Consider the following 13,055-nt stretch of genomic DNA (forward strand, 5'->3'; position numbering starts at 1 on the left):
CTATCACAGCAGAGCAGCACATTCCTGCCTGAGCAGACAAAGCCGGCAAAGGAAAGAAGATTAGATTAGATAACCTAGATAATACAGCCACTGTGCAACTAGGAAAGGCTGCAGTAAGAGTCTCTTTAAAGAGAATCTGTATTCACAAAATGAAGTATAAACAAACATCCCTGCCTGTTTGGGGTCATCTCCTAGCCCCCTCTGTAATATTTTTGCTACTCTCCGCTGCAATAAAGAGGGTAAAAAAACTGTTTTATAAACAGAAAAGATGGCCACCAAAACAGGAAGTACATCAGCAGAGCAGTGAACTCAGTTAATACACAGTAAATACACAGAGAATTTAGTGAGTTACACATTTAATTCAGTCTCCAGAGGTTATGTGCAAGTTTTAAAAGAGCTCTGTGTCAATGAAGCATGACAAGCTGTGTCTTGGCTCTGCACTAGTGTCAGCCTGACAGGCAGCTTCCTCCAGCTATTCTTTGTTCAGTTTATCAGTCTGTGTTTATCAGCCTCACAGATAGCAGACAAGCTGACAGTGAGAGCAGGGACATTGTCTGTGAGGAATAATCATCACAGGAGCACTGGAGGGGCTTGGAAGGAGTTAACTTGTTCACATTACTGAAGAGTTGGCAGCCTTCCAGACACAGCTGACAAATCCGACAGGGGAAAGATAAGTTGATTTATTACAGAGAAGGTGCAAGTAGAAAGTGCTGCAGTAAGCCAGAGCACAATGGAACAGCCTTAGGAACTTGTAGGATAGGAGAAATACTGCTAATATTTTTGTTACACAGTCTCTTTAAGTGCAGCCAATACCTCTCCCAGACCTCCAAGTGCTGCAATTATTCACTCCCTTTTATGCAGCCCAGTATTTCTTCTCCACCCCTTTTCTTGTTAATTGTTGTGGCCGGGACTCTCAAACCTGTTTTGTCTTGGCATTTCCTTTCCTCAAACTATAACTTACCACTGGGTAAACTGCTGCAAATGGGAATGTTACTATTAGCACACACATTACTCAGTGTGCTCAGTGTTGCCCGTGACTCGTGTATAAGTCGGTCCCTATACTTTTATGAAGTGAATCAGACCTAACTTTCTAGACTTATACTCGATTATATGCCGTACATACATGGGGCTTTCTCCAGCCCCCTTCAGGAAGATCGCTCATTCGCCGTCCTCCTGCATCTTCCCCAATCGTCGCCACTGGGGCCAACTGCGCATGCGCGGCTTGCCCCTATCACTGGGAGCTTTCTGTACATGCGCAGTACTATTGGATAGGCGGAGAACGCTCCCGGCAACAGGAAAGCGAGTGGCCAGACTGCACCTGGACCGACTGGATGGCGGCGAGGGAGCGATCAGCCTGGAGGGGGCTGGAGGAAGCCCCAGGTATGTATACATTTTTGCTCCTGCCCCAGCTCAGGTACACTTTAAACCGACACATGAGCAAAGGTTTACCAACCAAAGCGTTGTACCTCGTCCACTGGCAGTGCACCTCCGCTAATATAGGAACAAACATGATTAAACTTGTACACTTGCAGCAGTATACGGGGCTGGCAGATACTCTTCATTGAACCTGAGGCTCCCTCTTCATCTCCTGCACCTATAGCTGGCTTGCAGGAACTCCTTTGTTTATTTCCCATGTCCAGCCGTAACGGTGAATAGGCATCCTTCGGCACTGCCGCGACTCACCTGCCCCTCTCGGGGGAGTCTTCTCTGTCTTTCCGTCGGAACTTGTTAATGGTGTCATCTATGGTGCTCCCGATCTTATCGCTGATTTCCCCCAGCTTATCGCTGAATGGGAAACCCGGTTTATTCTTATCCCAGTCCTCGTCCCATTTGGATTTAGGCTCGGAGTCGTATCGGTCACCTGTGGAATATTCAGCACAAACACGTTAAAGACCCCGGCGCCCCCTTACAGTACAGAAGCGGGCCGTCACCCAGATACTCCGAGTGATTGGGCGGGAGGACGGATCGCTTGGGTCATCAGCAATGCACTCGGTGTATAGAACACCATGCTGGGCACACTGGGGATCAGAAGCGGGCCGTCACCCAGATACTCCGTGTGATTGGGCAGGAGGACGGATCGCTTGGGTCATCAGCAATGCACTCGGTGTATAGAACAACATGCTGGGCACACTGGGGATCATAACAGAGATAAACTGGACTATAAGATGCAGTGAGTTTTTCCCCACTTTTGGAGGAAAAAAGGTCAGTCTTATAGTCCAAAAAATACAGTATACCAGCATTGTCACTACTGCTGCTAGCTTCCCAGCTCTCCTGCCCCACCCCCCCTCCCCCCACCACCAATCGCTGAGGTTCTGAGCATAACATACCCCTCTGCAATCTGAATTCCTTATTTGTTTTTGGTTATCTGCTTATCGCCCTGATCAGTGATCTCTGCATTCCACTTCCTTCCTGTCTGTGCCTAGATCAGGCACCTCCTACAGACACAGAAATCAGCAGCTATGAGATTCAGATTACAGATGTATACGTAGTGCTATAAACTCAGCGATGGGTAGTATGGAGAAGTGGGGGAGGCTGGCATCCATGGCTCTTCTGTAGATGGTGTACATACTGCAGGTCAATGGGGGAAGCATTTAAAAAAAGAGTATCAACAAGCCAAAGAATCCAAAATTTGCTCGATTTTGGTACCTTGTGGATTGCAACCTAAACACCCACATTTACACCAAATAGCAGGATTGGGTGTGTTTTAACGACAATACTTTATCCTTCCAAGCTGGAAGTATACCAGATTAACGACCCCCCCAGTGGAAGCAGGAAGTATCAGAGTTAAATGAAACACACCCCACTGGAAGTAGGAAGTATTAAATGGAAGGCACCCCCTCCTGCTGTTCGGTGCTGAATGGGGGTGTTCGGGTTCTGAATCACAATGTCCCGAATTTGAACTACATTGAACTATTTGAATACAGACAGCAATGAACTGACCATTATGTACATTGCAGTGTGTTGGATTTCAATGGAGGGCCGACACTGAGCAGACCTTGTTTGTACCCCAGAGGATAGAGCCTGGAGGTCTTCAGTCACTGATGACCACATGTAAACTATGGTGTTACTGTACAAGGAGGAGAGCAAAAATATTGCCTATAATGCCCAGCTGGATGTCATCTCTTATATTCTAGTGTGGCCAATCTGAAAACACGACGACTTCTGTGTATACACCAAATTCATAGGAGCATTAGAACAGACATTGCTTGTAAGATCTGCAATTAATGCCCAATTATTGACAGCGGAAGGACAGGGAACAATGAGGGTAGAGATGGTGGTGGTGGTAGTAGTACTAGTAGAGGAGAGGTACACAGGAAGGAAGAGGAACAATGAGGGTAGAGAGATGGTGGTGGTGGTGGTGGTAGTAGTACTAGTAGAGGAGAGGTACAGAGGAAGGACAGGGAACAATGAGGGCAGAGATGGTGGTGGTAGTAGTACTAGTAGAGGAGAGGTACACAGGAAGGAAGAGGAACAATGAGGGTAGAGAGATGGTGGTGGTGGTGGTGGTAGTAGTACTAGTAGAGGAGAGGTACAGAGGAAGGACAGGGAACAATGAGGGCAGAGATGGTGGTGGTAGTAGTACTAGTAGAGGAGAGGTACACAGGAAGGAAGAGGAACAATGAGGGTAGAGAGAGATGGTGGTGGTTGGTGGTGGTAGTAATACTAGTAGAGGAGAGGTACAGAGGAAGGACAGGGAACAATGAGGGTAGAGATGGTGGTGGTAGTAGTACTAGTAGAGGAGAGATACAGACCAAGGAAGTACAAGGAACATTGAAGGTAGAGATGATGGTGGTGGTAGTAGTAGTACTAGTAGAGGAGAGGTACACAGGAAGGAAAGGGAACAATGATGGTAGAGATGGTGGTGGTGGAGGTAGTACTAGTAGAGGAGAGGGAGGGAGGAAGAATGTGGGTAGAGAGATGGTGGTGGTGGTAGTAGTACTAGTAGAGGAGAGATACAGACCAAGGAAGTACAAGGAACATTGAAGGTAGAGATGATGGTGGTGGTAGTAGTAGTACTAGTAGAGGAGAGGTACACAGGAAGGAAAGGGAACAATGATGGTAGAGATGGTGGTGGTGGAGGTAGTACTAGTAGAGGAGAGGGAGGGAGGAAGAATGTGGGTAGAGAGATGGTGGTGGTGGTAGTAGTACTAGTAAAGGAGATGTACAGAGGAAGGAAGAGGAACAATGAGGGTAGAGATGGTGGAGTGATAGTAATACTAGTAGAGGAGAGGTACACAGGAAGGACAGGGAACAATGAGGGTAGATATGGTGGTGGTGGTAGTACAAGTAGGAGAGGTACAGCAGCAGGACAGGGAACAATGAGGGTAAAGAAATGGTGGTGGTAGTAGTAGTAGTAGTAGTAGTAGTAGTAGTAGTAGAGGGGAGGGAGGGAGGAAGAGGAACAATGAGGGTAGAGAGAAGGTGGCAGTAGTACTGCTAGTAGAAGAGGTACAGATGCAGCAGCCCGGGCCTGTGTTGTACAGACGGCGGGTACGATTGGTCACCACATTAGGAGATAGCGAAAGCTCGAGCGGCATATTGCAAGGGATGACCCGGAGGGCGGTCATCAGGAGATACAGGAAACATTACTCATGGTCATGTGACAATTGCTAGCTTTTCAGATTAACCAACCAATAACGTGAGTGATCACTCAGCTGCTTGCTCATGAATAGACAGCGCTCTGATCTGATCAGACCTCCTGCAAAGCTGCCGCCTCCTCTAATTCTACTGCCTAGAAGATTGAGAATTGCTGTTTTGTTGAATTTCATGCAACAAGCAGATTCTGCCTAACTCTACCACATTATATGTCCTGACACAACCTAACAAAATACAAACCAGCACCACATCACAAACAGTGATGTCACCCTAGTGCACATGCCTGAGCAGCATGGCCAGAACCTCCGCACACTGCCACCTCATGGCTGTCTGCAGGCATTACACACATCCCCCCAGAAAGTCACGCGGTTCCCATGCTGGAAGTGACCCCAGTCTGAGGACAGGCGTTATTAAAGAGAACCCGAGGTGGATCTTCACAGGGCAGATGGGACACAGAGGCATGTTCTCTGCCTAATGACATGGCTCTGTGTCCCCCAACCACAGCTCCCTCCCCCCCGAGTTTAGTGACAAGATCTGTCACCAACTCAGAGGTAAACAGAGGGGAGAGGGATTCCCTGTTTAAAACGCCCACCAGGGGCATTCCTGCAGGGTTTCCTGAGCTGCCATTGGGCAGCTCTCTCCTCCTGGCCACGCCTCCTGCACAACAGTCTCTCAGTGCATTGTGGTGACCCAAATGTCACGCAAGTGAAAGTGGGCTATTGCGGCCCACGGGAGCGGCAGGGTGCAGTTTTTTTGTGGCTGCCTAATCCGCTCGGGTCAGATATCCTACTTTTTTTATTTTTGATTCCACCTTGGGCTCTTTTTAAAGAGAAACTTGAAGCGAAAAAAAAAAAAAATGATGATATAACGAATTGGTTGTGTAGTACGGATAATTACTAGAACATTAGTAGCAAAGAAAATATTCTCATTTTTAGTTATATAGTATTTTTTTTATAACATTGCATCATTCTCTAATATTTGCAATTTACACACTACTCAGCATTCTAAATGTTTTTTACAGAGCAGCCCAGTGACCTATTGACCTATCCTCTGGAGAGAAAAAGAAAATACAGTGACTGACAGTTGAGATAATAAGCATTAGAAGACAGAGCTCTCTGCGACTTTGAAAGTCATGGAGCTTAATGGCTCTTTTGCATAGATAACAACTGGAGTTTCGTAACTCTTCCTGTACTGGAAACAATATTAGACTTAGGTCTCTGCTCCTTATGATTTATTGCTTAGCTGTACTACACATACAAATCATTATATAATTTTTTTATTCGCTTCAGTGTCTCTTTAAAAAGGAGGCAACCCGGCATCTGGTGACGCCTATGAGTACAAGACTTCAGGTTGTCATTGCCAGCAAAGGGTTTTCAGTGTTCTTCCCAGAAATATTTTTCAGCCGGGTGGCATGAAAAAGTAGCCGGGTGGGGCGAGATGAGAGAATGCAGGGCCGGTGCTTCTGTGCTCAACTCTGCCTACAACATAGGAGGAGGTGAGCTGATGACAGCCGGGTGCTCAACAAAACTAGCCGGGTGGAGCACCCAGCTAAAAGAGGCTGGGGAGAACACTGGGTTTTCAACCAAGTACTTGAGATGAACATTTTATTTGCAGTTATTTGATTTGTCCAATTACTTTTGAGCCCTTGAGCTAAAAAACGCTTTATGTTGCCTCACATTTTGATGCAATTGTTTTGTTCACTCCATTGGATTAAAGCTGGAGGTCTGCCCTTGTTTCATTTTAAATACATGTAATATACAGAACCCACAGAGTATCAAGCGGGCAGATCGCACCTAATCCATCGGTCAGAGACCTCTCCTCTCCCTCACTGCTCCCCTAGTGGCAGTCACGTGTAGTAATCAGCACAAGACGGCACTAGGGGAGCAGTGAGGGAGAGGAGAGGTCTCTGATCGTCATGGACTCTGATGGATTAGGTGAGACCTTCCCGCTGAAACTCTGCAAAAGCGGAGGAGGAAACAGGACACTGTACCTGTAATAGACGGTCCTGGGCCAGCCCACAGCACCCCATAGAGAACACCCAAAAGGAGATCTGCCATCAGACGCTCTAATTATGGCTGTCTGCCACTGTGTTAATTGGAGCGGATTGTCTCGTGGGCAGGACCACAGCTCCCAATAGGGCCAATCCCTGCGCTCACTGAGCAACAGTGACCAGATGTTGATAGTTCACTGCTACAGAGTGCAGTGATTGGCCCCATTGGCAGCAGTGGTCCCTCCCACAAGAGCATCGGCTCCAAGTAACACACAGCGGCAGTCAGATATAATTAGAGGGTCTGATGGCAGCAGATGCAGCATATACTTGTGGGGAGACAAAAAATAATTGTATTATTCTGACTATAAGACGCAGTGACTTTTTCCCCCCACTTTTGGGAGAGAAAAAGTGCATCTTACAGTCAGAAAAATAAAGAATTTCTCTGCTAATGGTACATTTGTAAGGAGATATATATATTCTATATGTCATTTCTGTTGAATACTCGATCCAGGGACAGTTCTGGGAGTTCTCCTGCACGCGAGTTTTAGTGAAGGAACAGAATCCAGTTTCGCCTGCGTTCTTTTTCCCTGAAATGTGCTCGGAATGGTAGATCAGCTTGTTTACGGCGGCGGCTCCTGCGGCCACAAGCTGCGCTCATTACTATTTGATGCCGGCGTGGTACATCCCATGCATAATCTTCCAAATGTTTGTTTTCTAATCCTTTTCTATTAAGCTGAAGTGCTGTGAGCGGTGGGGTCAGCGCACTGCGCTCCGTGTGTCGGGGATCAGTGTTTATTCTCTAACACGCCGGGATACATGCCTCTATTACTTCCAGCGCGTCGCGCACACGCCGCTCTCCCTTCTCCCCACATAAAGAGGGAGATCGCGAGAAGCTTTCCCCGAGCTGCCAGCGTATAAAACGCCAACAAGGAGAGGCGCAAAGCCTCAGCCTGGTTTATAAAGGTCAACTATTTTATTTACAGTTCCGGCTTTAACCTCCCTGGCGGTAAGCCCGAACTGAGTTCGGGCTATGCCGCCGGGAGGCACCGCTCAGGCCCCGCTGGGCCGATTTGCATAATTTTTTTTTTGTTACACGCAGCTAGCACTTTGCTAGCTGCGTGTAACCTCCGATCGCCGCCGCTACCCGCCGATCCGCCGCTATACGCGTCGCCGCAGCCGCCCCCCCCCCCCCCAGACCCCGTGCGCTGCCTGGCCAATCAGTGCCAGGCAGCTCCGTGGGGTGGATCGGATTCCCCTTTGACGTCACGACGTCGATGACGTCATCCCGCCCCGTCGCCATGGCGACGGGGGAAGCCCTCCAAGAGATCCCGTTCTTTGAACGGGATCTCTTGATCTCTGATCGCCGAAGGCGATCGGAGGGGCTGGGGGGATGCCGCTCGGCAGCGGCTATCATGTAGCGAGACATTGTCTCGCTACATGAAAAAGAAATTTTTTTTTTTTAAAAAAACGTATTTGCTGCCCCCTGGCGGATTTTAATAAACCGCCAGGGAGGTTAAAGGGACTCCGAGCAGTGCAGAAACTATGGAAAGATGCACATCATTTTAAAGCTCTCTTTCTCCTCTTTCCAATGATATATAAACCGCCACCCTACGCCTTTTAGTTTTCGCTATTTTTGCGATTGAAATTGCCGCGGCTGCGACTTCGAGCGCGAAAATAGAGAAAACTAAAAGGTGTAGGGCAACGATTTAGGTGTCGCCAGAAAGAGGAGAAAGAGAGCTTTAAAATGATATCCATCTTTCCATAGTTACTTGTATTACACAGGGCGACTTTTTGTCAAAGTCAGCAGCTGCATTCAGCAGAAAAAGTCCCCCTGTGTAATACAATGTAACTATGGAAAGATGGATATCATTTTAAAGCTCTCTTTCTCCTCTTTCTGGCGACACCTAAATCGTCGCCCTACGCCTTTTAGTTTTCTCTATTTTCGCGCACAAAGTCGCAGCCGCGGCAATTTCAATCGCGAAAACTAAAAGGTGTAGGGCGGCGGTTTATATATCATTGGAAAGAGGAGAAAGAGAGCTTTAACATGATATGCATCTTTCCATAGTTTCTGCACTGCTCGGAGTCCCTTTAAAAACGTTTTTTTTTTTTTTTTTTTTTTTTGTAATATTAATTTATAAATGATTTAGTCAGTGTTTGCCCATTGTAAGATCTTTCCTCTCCCTGATTTACATGCTGAAATGTATCACTGGTGGTGACATCTTTAGTCCTGTCAGGTGCAGCTCTGCAGAATGTTTGTTTGCTAATAATTCCGAAGCCAGTGCAAAGTATACCCGGGCTCCCTGAATGGCTGCAGGAGGAGAATTCCACAAAGCTAAAACGTCCGCTGTGGGAATCGCTGTGCACAGACCTCCGGCGGCTACCACGAGTTCAGCTCGGGGATACCGCTCCTGGCATGTTTTTCCTACCGAGCTGAATTCGTAATTATCGCTAAGGAGGAGGTTATAGTAAAGCACAGAATTTGGTAACATTTGAAGGTAATGTGATGCAGCCACACCGGGTGAGTAACCAGCGCTGTATAAATCAAGCTATATTGTCACATGACTGAGCGTTGAGAGGACATTGGCCAGTCTTCCGTTGCAGTATGCCCACGCAATGCCAAGCTATGATCAGAGTGATTAGCCAGCACCCCCTGTCATGTACAGCACACGCACCGTATTCGCTGTATCGGAACCCCCCGGCGGTGTCTGAGGACACGCCCACGTATTTGTCTTTGTTCTTCTTGGCCTTCTTGCGTTCTTCTCGAAGGCGGTCGTCGTCCTGGACAAACTCCACCATTTCCTTCACCTTCTGCCGGATGTTGATGCCCTGGTCTTTACCGTTCTCGTCTGCGGGATGGAGAACGTTGTAAGAAATAAACATGAAGCACGAATGGCATTTCTGACAACACATCACATTCCTAAAATCTCTTTTAAGCAGACTTGAACTCAGAACTTCTGCTCTAAAAGACAAGCAACAGCATAATAACCTTTAAAGAAAAACATTTCTTTGTTACAGCTGATACAAACCCTGCAATAAATCTGCAGTGTGTCTACTTCCTGCTTTCATGGAAGCAGACGTATTGTTAACATCCTGTGTTTACAAATTACCTGCTCTGCCGAGGCAGTTAGTTGACAGAGCTGAGAGATCAAATTACGCTTGTGATTAGTCACAGATGAGGGGAATTAGACAGGATAAACTCTCTAAATACATACAGGGTGGATTGCTCAGTCTATGCTCTCCTCCTGTCCAGTGCAAAGTCCACTTTAAAGGATACCCGAGGTGACATGCGACATGATGAGATAGACATGGGTATGTACAGTGCCTAGCACACAAATAACTATGCTGTGTTCCATTTTTTTCTTTCTCTGCCTGAAAGAGTTAAATATCAGGTATGTAAGTGGCTGACTCAGTCCTGACTCAGACAGGAAGTGACTACAGTGTGACCCTCACTGATAAGAAATTCCAACTATAAAACACTTTCCTAGCAGAAAATGGCTTCTGAGAGCAAGAAAGAGATAAAAAGGGGAATTTCTTATCAGTGAGGGTCACACTGTAGTCACTTCCTGTCTGAGTCTGGAATGAGTCAGCCACTTGCATACCTGATATTTAACTCTTTCAGGCAGAGAAAGAAAAAAGGAACACAGCACAGTTATTTGTGTGCTAGGCACTATACATACCCACGTCTATCATGTCTCATGTCACCTCGGGTATCCTTTAACAAAGGCTGAGACGAAAGGAGAAAAGAATGGATACTTACCTGGGGCTTTCTCCAGCCCGAAGTACTCCGCCTGGGCTCCGCGTGCCCCCATTGCATTCCCCTTGTCAGGAGCGTGCTGCGCCTGCGCACGTAGTGCTGCGCAGACACTTCCAGCGATGGGGGCGGGCACGCGGCCGGACCTTGCATGTGCCATACAGCATGACTGTGCAGACTGGAACCTTTTTACGGGGGGAGATTGCAGACTAACAGAGCCGCCCGGGAGGAAGAGGAGTACATAAGTGCTGGAGGAAGCTTGAAGTAAGTAATCCCATTCTTTTTCCTTTCCTCTCAGGTACTCTTTAAATAATTTCCTTCTTAATAGCGAAATCTAAAGTAGAAATAAATGCGCTTGGCTATCAACGAGTTAAAGGCTACCCGAGGTGACAAGTGACATGATGAGACAGACGTGTATGTACAGTGCCTAGCACACAAATAACTATGCTGTGTTCCTTTTTTTTTTCTTTCTATGCTTGAAAGAGTTAAAGCGGACCCAAACCAAACATTTTTTTTTAATTAAAAATATTTAGTTGCACCACTCTAACACATACAAAGATAAATAAACACTCCTTCAAACCTATGAGCATTTCAGTGCATGCTTTTCACCCTCCTATTTTAATAACTAGGGTTATCCTGGGGGCAGCCATTAGCAATTCCTACATTGCTGGACACCACAGTTTGCCGGATTGTGTCCGGCAATTTGAAAGGGAGGGAGGGGTTCCTACAATAAATGTAAAATATTTTATATTTGTCATCATGCAACCGAAAAAAGGCTGCTATTTATTATTATTATTTAGAAAATAGATTTTATTTCTGAAATCTTGTATTTGTAATTTGGGTCCACTTTAAATATCAGGTATGCAAGTGGCTGACTCAGACAGGAAGTGACTACAGTGTGACCCTCACTGATCAGAAATTCCAACTATAAAAAACTTTCCTAGCAGAAAATGGCTTCTGAGTGCAGGAAAGAGATACTTCAACGAATGTGTCATTGAGCAAAAACAATAAAACAGTAAAAACTTTGTAAATTTAAACGTAAACTAAAACTGTGGAATATCTTAAAAAGTCATTTTAAGGAGATGGAAGATAGATACAATCGTTTATTTCATTAGTGTATCTTCACCTCGGGTGTCCTTTAAAGACAGAGCCAGGAAAAATAAACAGGATATTTCACAACTCTCCAAACCTTTTGCTCATTATGACGACTACGCTCCTGTCCCCATTACAGACGCGGCGCGGCACAAAGAGCCAATTTCAAGCAAATTAGCGTGCTTTACAGGGCAGGCGACACACGGCGCTCTCCGGCGGCTCCTAATTGCAGATAACCTGGCTTGCGATACACCCAGCCGCTTCCGCGGAGCTGAATAATATCGCTGTCGCCGCCTCCTCTCTCTAAACAAACGCTCTTTCCTCCCCATTTGAATGCATTCATAACACACACAGCCTGTGCTTTTCCTCTGCACTGTAAATACGGCGCGGCGCGGGCTGCAGGGAGAGCAGGAAAGAAGAGACTGAGCTTCAAACGGCCGCGCTTGTGTGTTGGAGGGCCGACCTTTTTCCTGGTGTATAATTAAAGCGCAGCCTTTTCTTCCTGCCGCCACAGGGGACCAGCCGCTGGCGCATATTTTAATATAAACCCGGGCCGCTCGTGTTGTGCCGGCTTGTGTTGTTATTAGCTTCCTCCTCTCGGCAAAAGTTCTTGTGCGCGCTAATTAATACTCTAGGGCCCCGCGTCTCGGAATCGGTTCTTCACACAGCCCGGAGCGCCTCGGTCCCAATTAGGCCCCGGCAGCCTGTGAAGACGTTCGGGTGACTGACAAGCCCGACAACTACTTTAATTTGCCCCCCCCCCCCCCTCTTCTTTCTAATACTCACCTACAAAGTGGTAATTTTCCAAGGATCGCAAGTCGTAAATGTGCTCCCTGGCGCTGGTGACGACCCGCTCCGATCCGTTCCGTATGAGGTAGGCCAGCAGCAGCAGAGACTGGAGAGAGAGAGGAGACATGGAAGAATCACATTGTTTCTACACCCGGGAAACCAATTATATAATGATACAATCAGAAGTCATTAACCCTTCAACCACCGCAAGAGGAAAAAATAGAAAAATTAAAATGACAGCGGATACAAATCCTGCAATAAATATGCAGTGTGTATATTTCCTGCTTCCGTGGAAGCAGACAGATTGTTAACATCCTGTGTTTACAAATTAGCTGCTCTGTGGTGGCAGCAGAGATTCCTGAGCGGACACACCTGAGAGATCAAATTACGGGGTTAATTAGTCACAGATAAGGGAGAATTCGACTGTCTAAACTCTCTAAATACATACAGGGTGCATTTCTCTGTTTTCCTTCTGTCCCGTGCAAGAGTTCAGGTCCCTTTTAATGTACCACTATTGGGAAAATTTTGTAAGGATTAAAGTGGTCTGAAAGTCAGCATTTCTACTCGGCTCTAAAGCCCAATCTACACGATAGGATTCTTTGTACGATTCAATTACGATTCTATTTACGATTCGATTAAATCCAACATGTCCGATCGGGATTCGATTCAATTCGATTTGCCATTGTTTTGCAATTGCAAATCGAACTGAATCGAATCCTGATCGGACATGTCGGATTTAATCGAATCGTAAATAGAATCGCAATCGAATCGTACAAAAAATCGTATCGTGTAGATTGGGCTTAAAAGATTCCTCACAGCTTGAAGGCTACTAACCCC

At 46.5% G+C, this 13,055-nt stretch overlaps 1 protein-coding gene across 2 annotated transcripts in view; it reads right to left on the reverse strand.

The window, feature by feature from the left end:
• Positions 1–13,055, reverse strand: part of CLINT1 (clathrin interactor 1) — a 106,261-nt gene that overhangs the window by 19,351 nt on the left and 73,855 nt on the right. For both annotated transcript variants that reach the window (XM_068278291.1, XM_068278292.1), the window contains exons 4-6: positions 12,216–12,324; positions 9,259–9,432; positions 1,684–1,861 (exon numbers count right to left, since the gene is read on the reverse strand). In XM_068278291.1, coding sequence (XP_068134392.1) covers positions 1,684–1,861; positions 9,259–9,432; positions 12,216–12,324 — 461 coding nt within the window. The remainder of the gene's footprint in view (positions 1–1,683; positions 1,862–9,258; positions 9,433–12,215; positions 12,325–13,055) is intronic.

The sequence above is a fragment of the Hyperolius riggenbachi genome, chromosome 3, assembly GCF_040937935.1.
Source record: "Hyperolius riggenbachi isolate aHypRig1 chromosome 3, aHypRig1.pri, whole genome shotgun sequence".
NCBI classification, from domain to species: Eukaryota; Metazoa; Chordata; class Amphibia; order Anura; family Hyperoliidae; genus Hyperolius; species Hyperolius riggenbachi.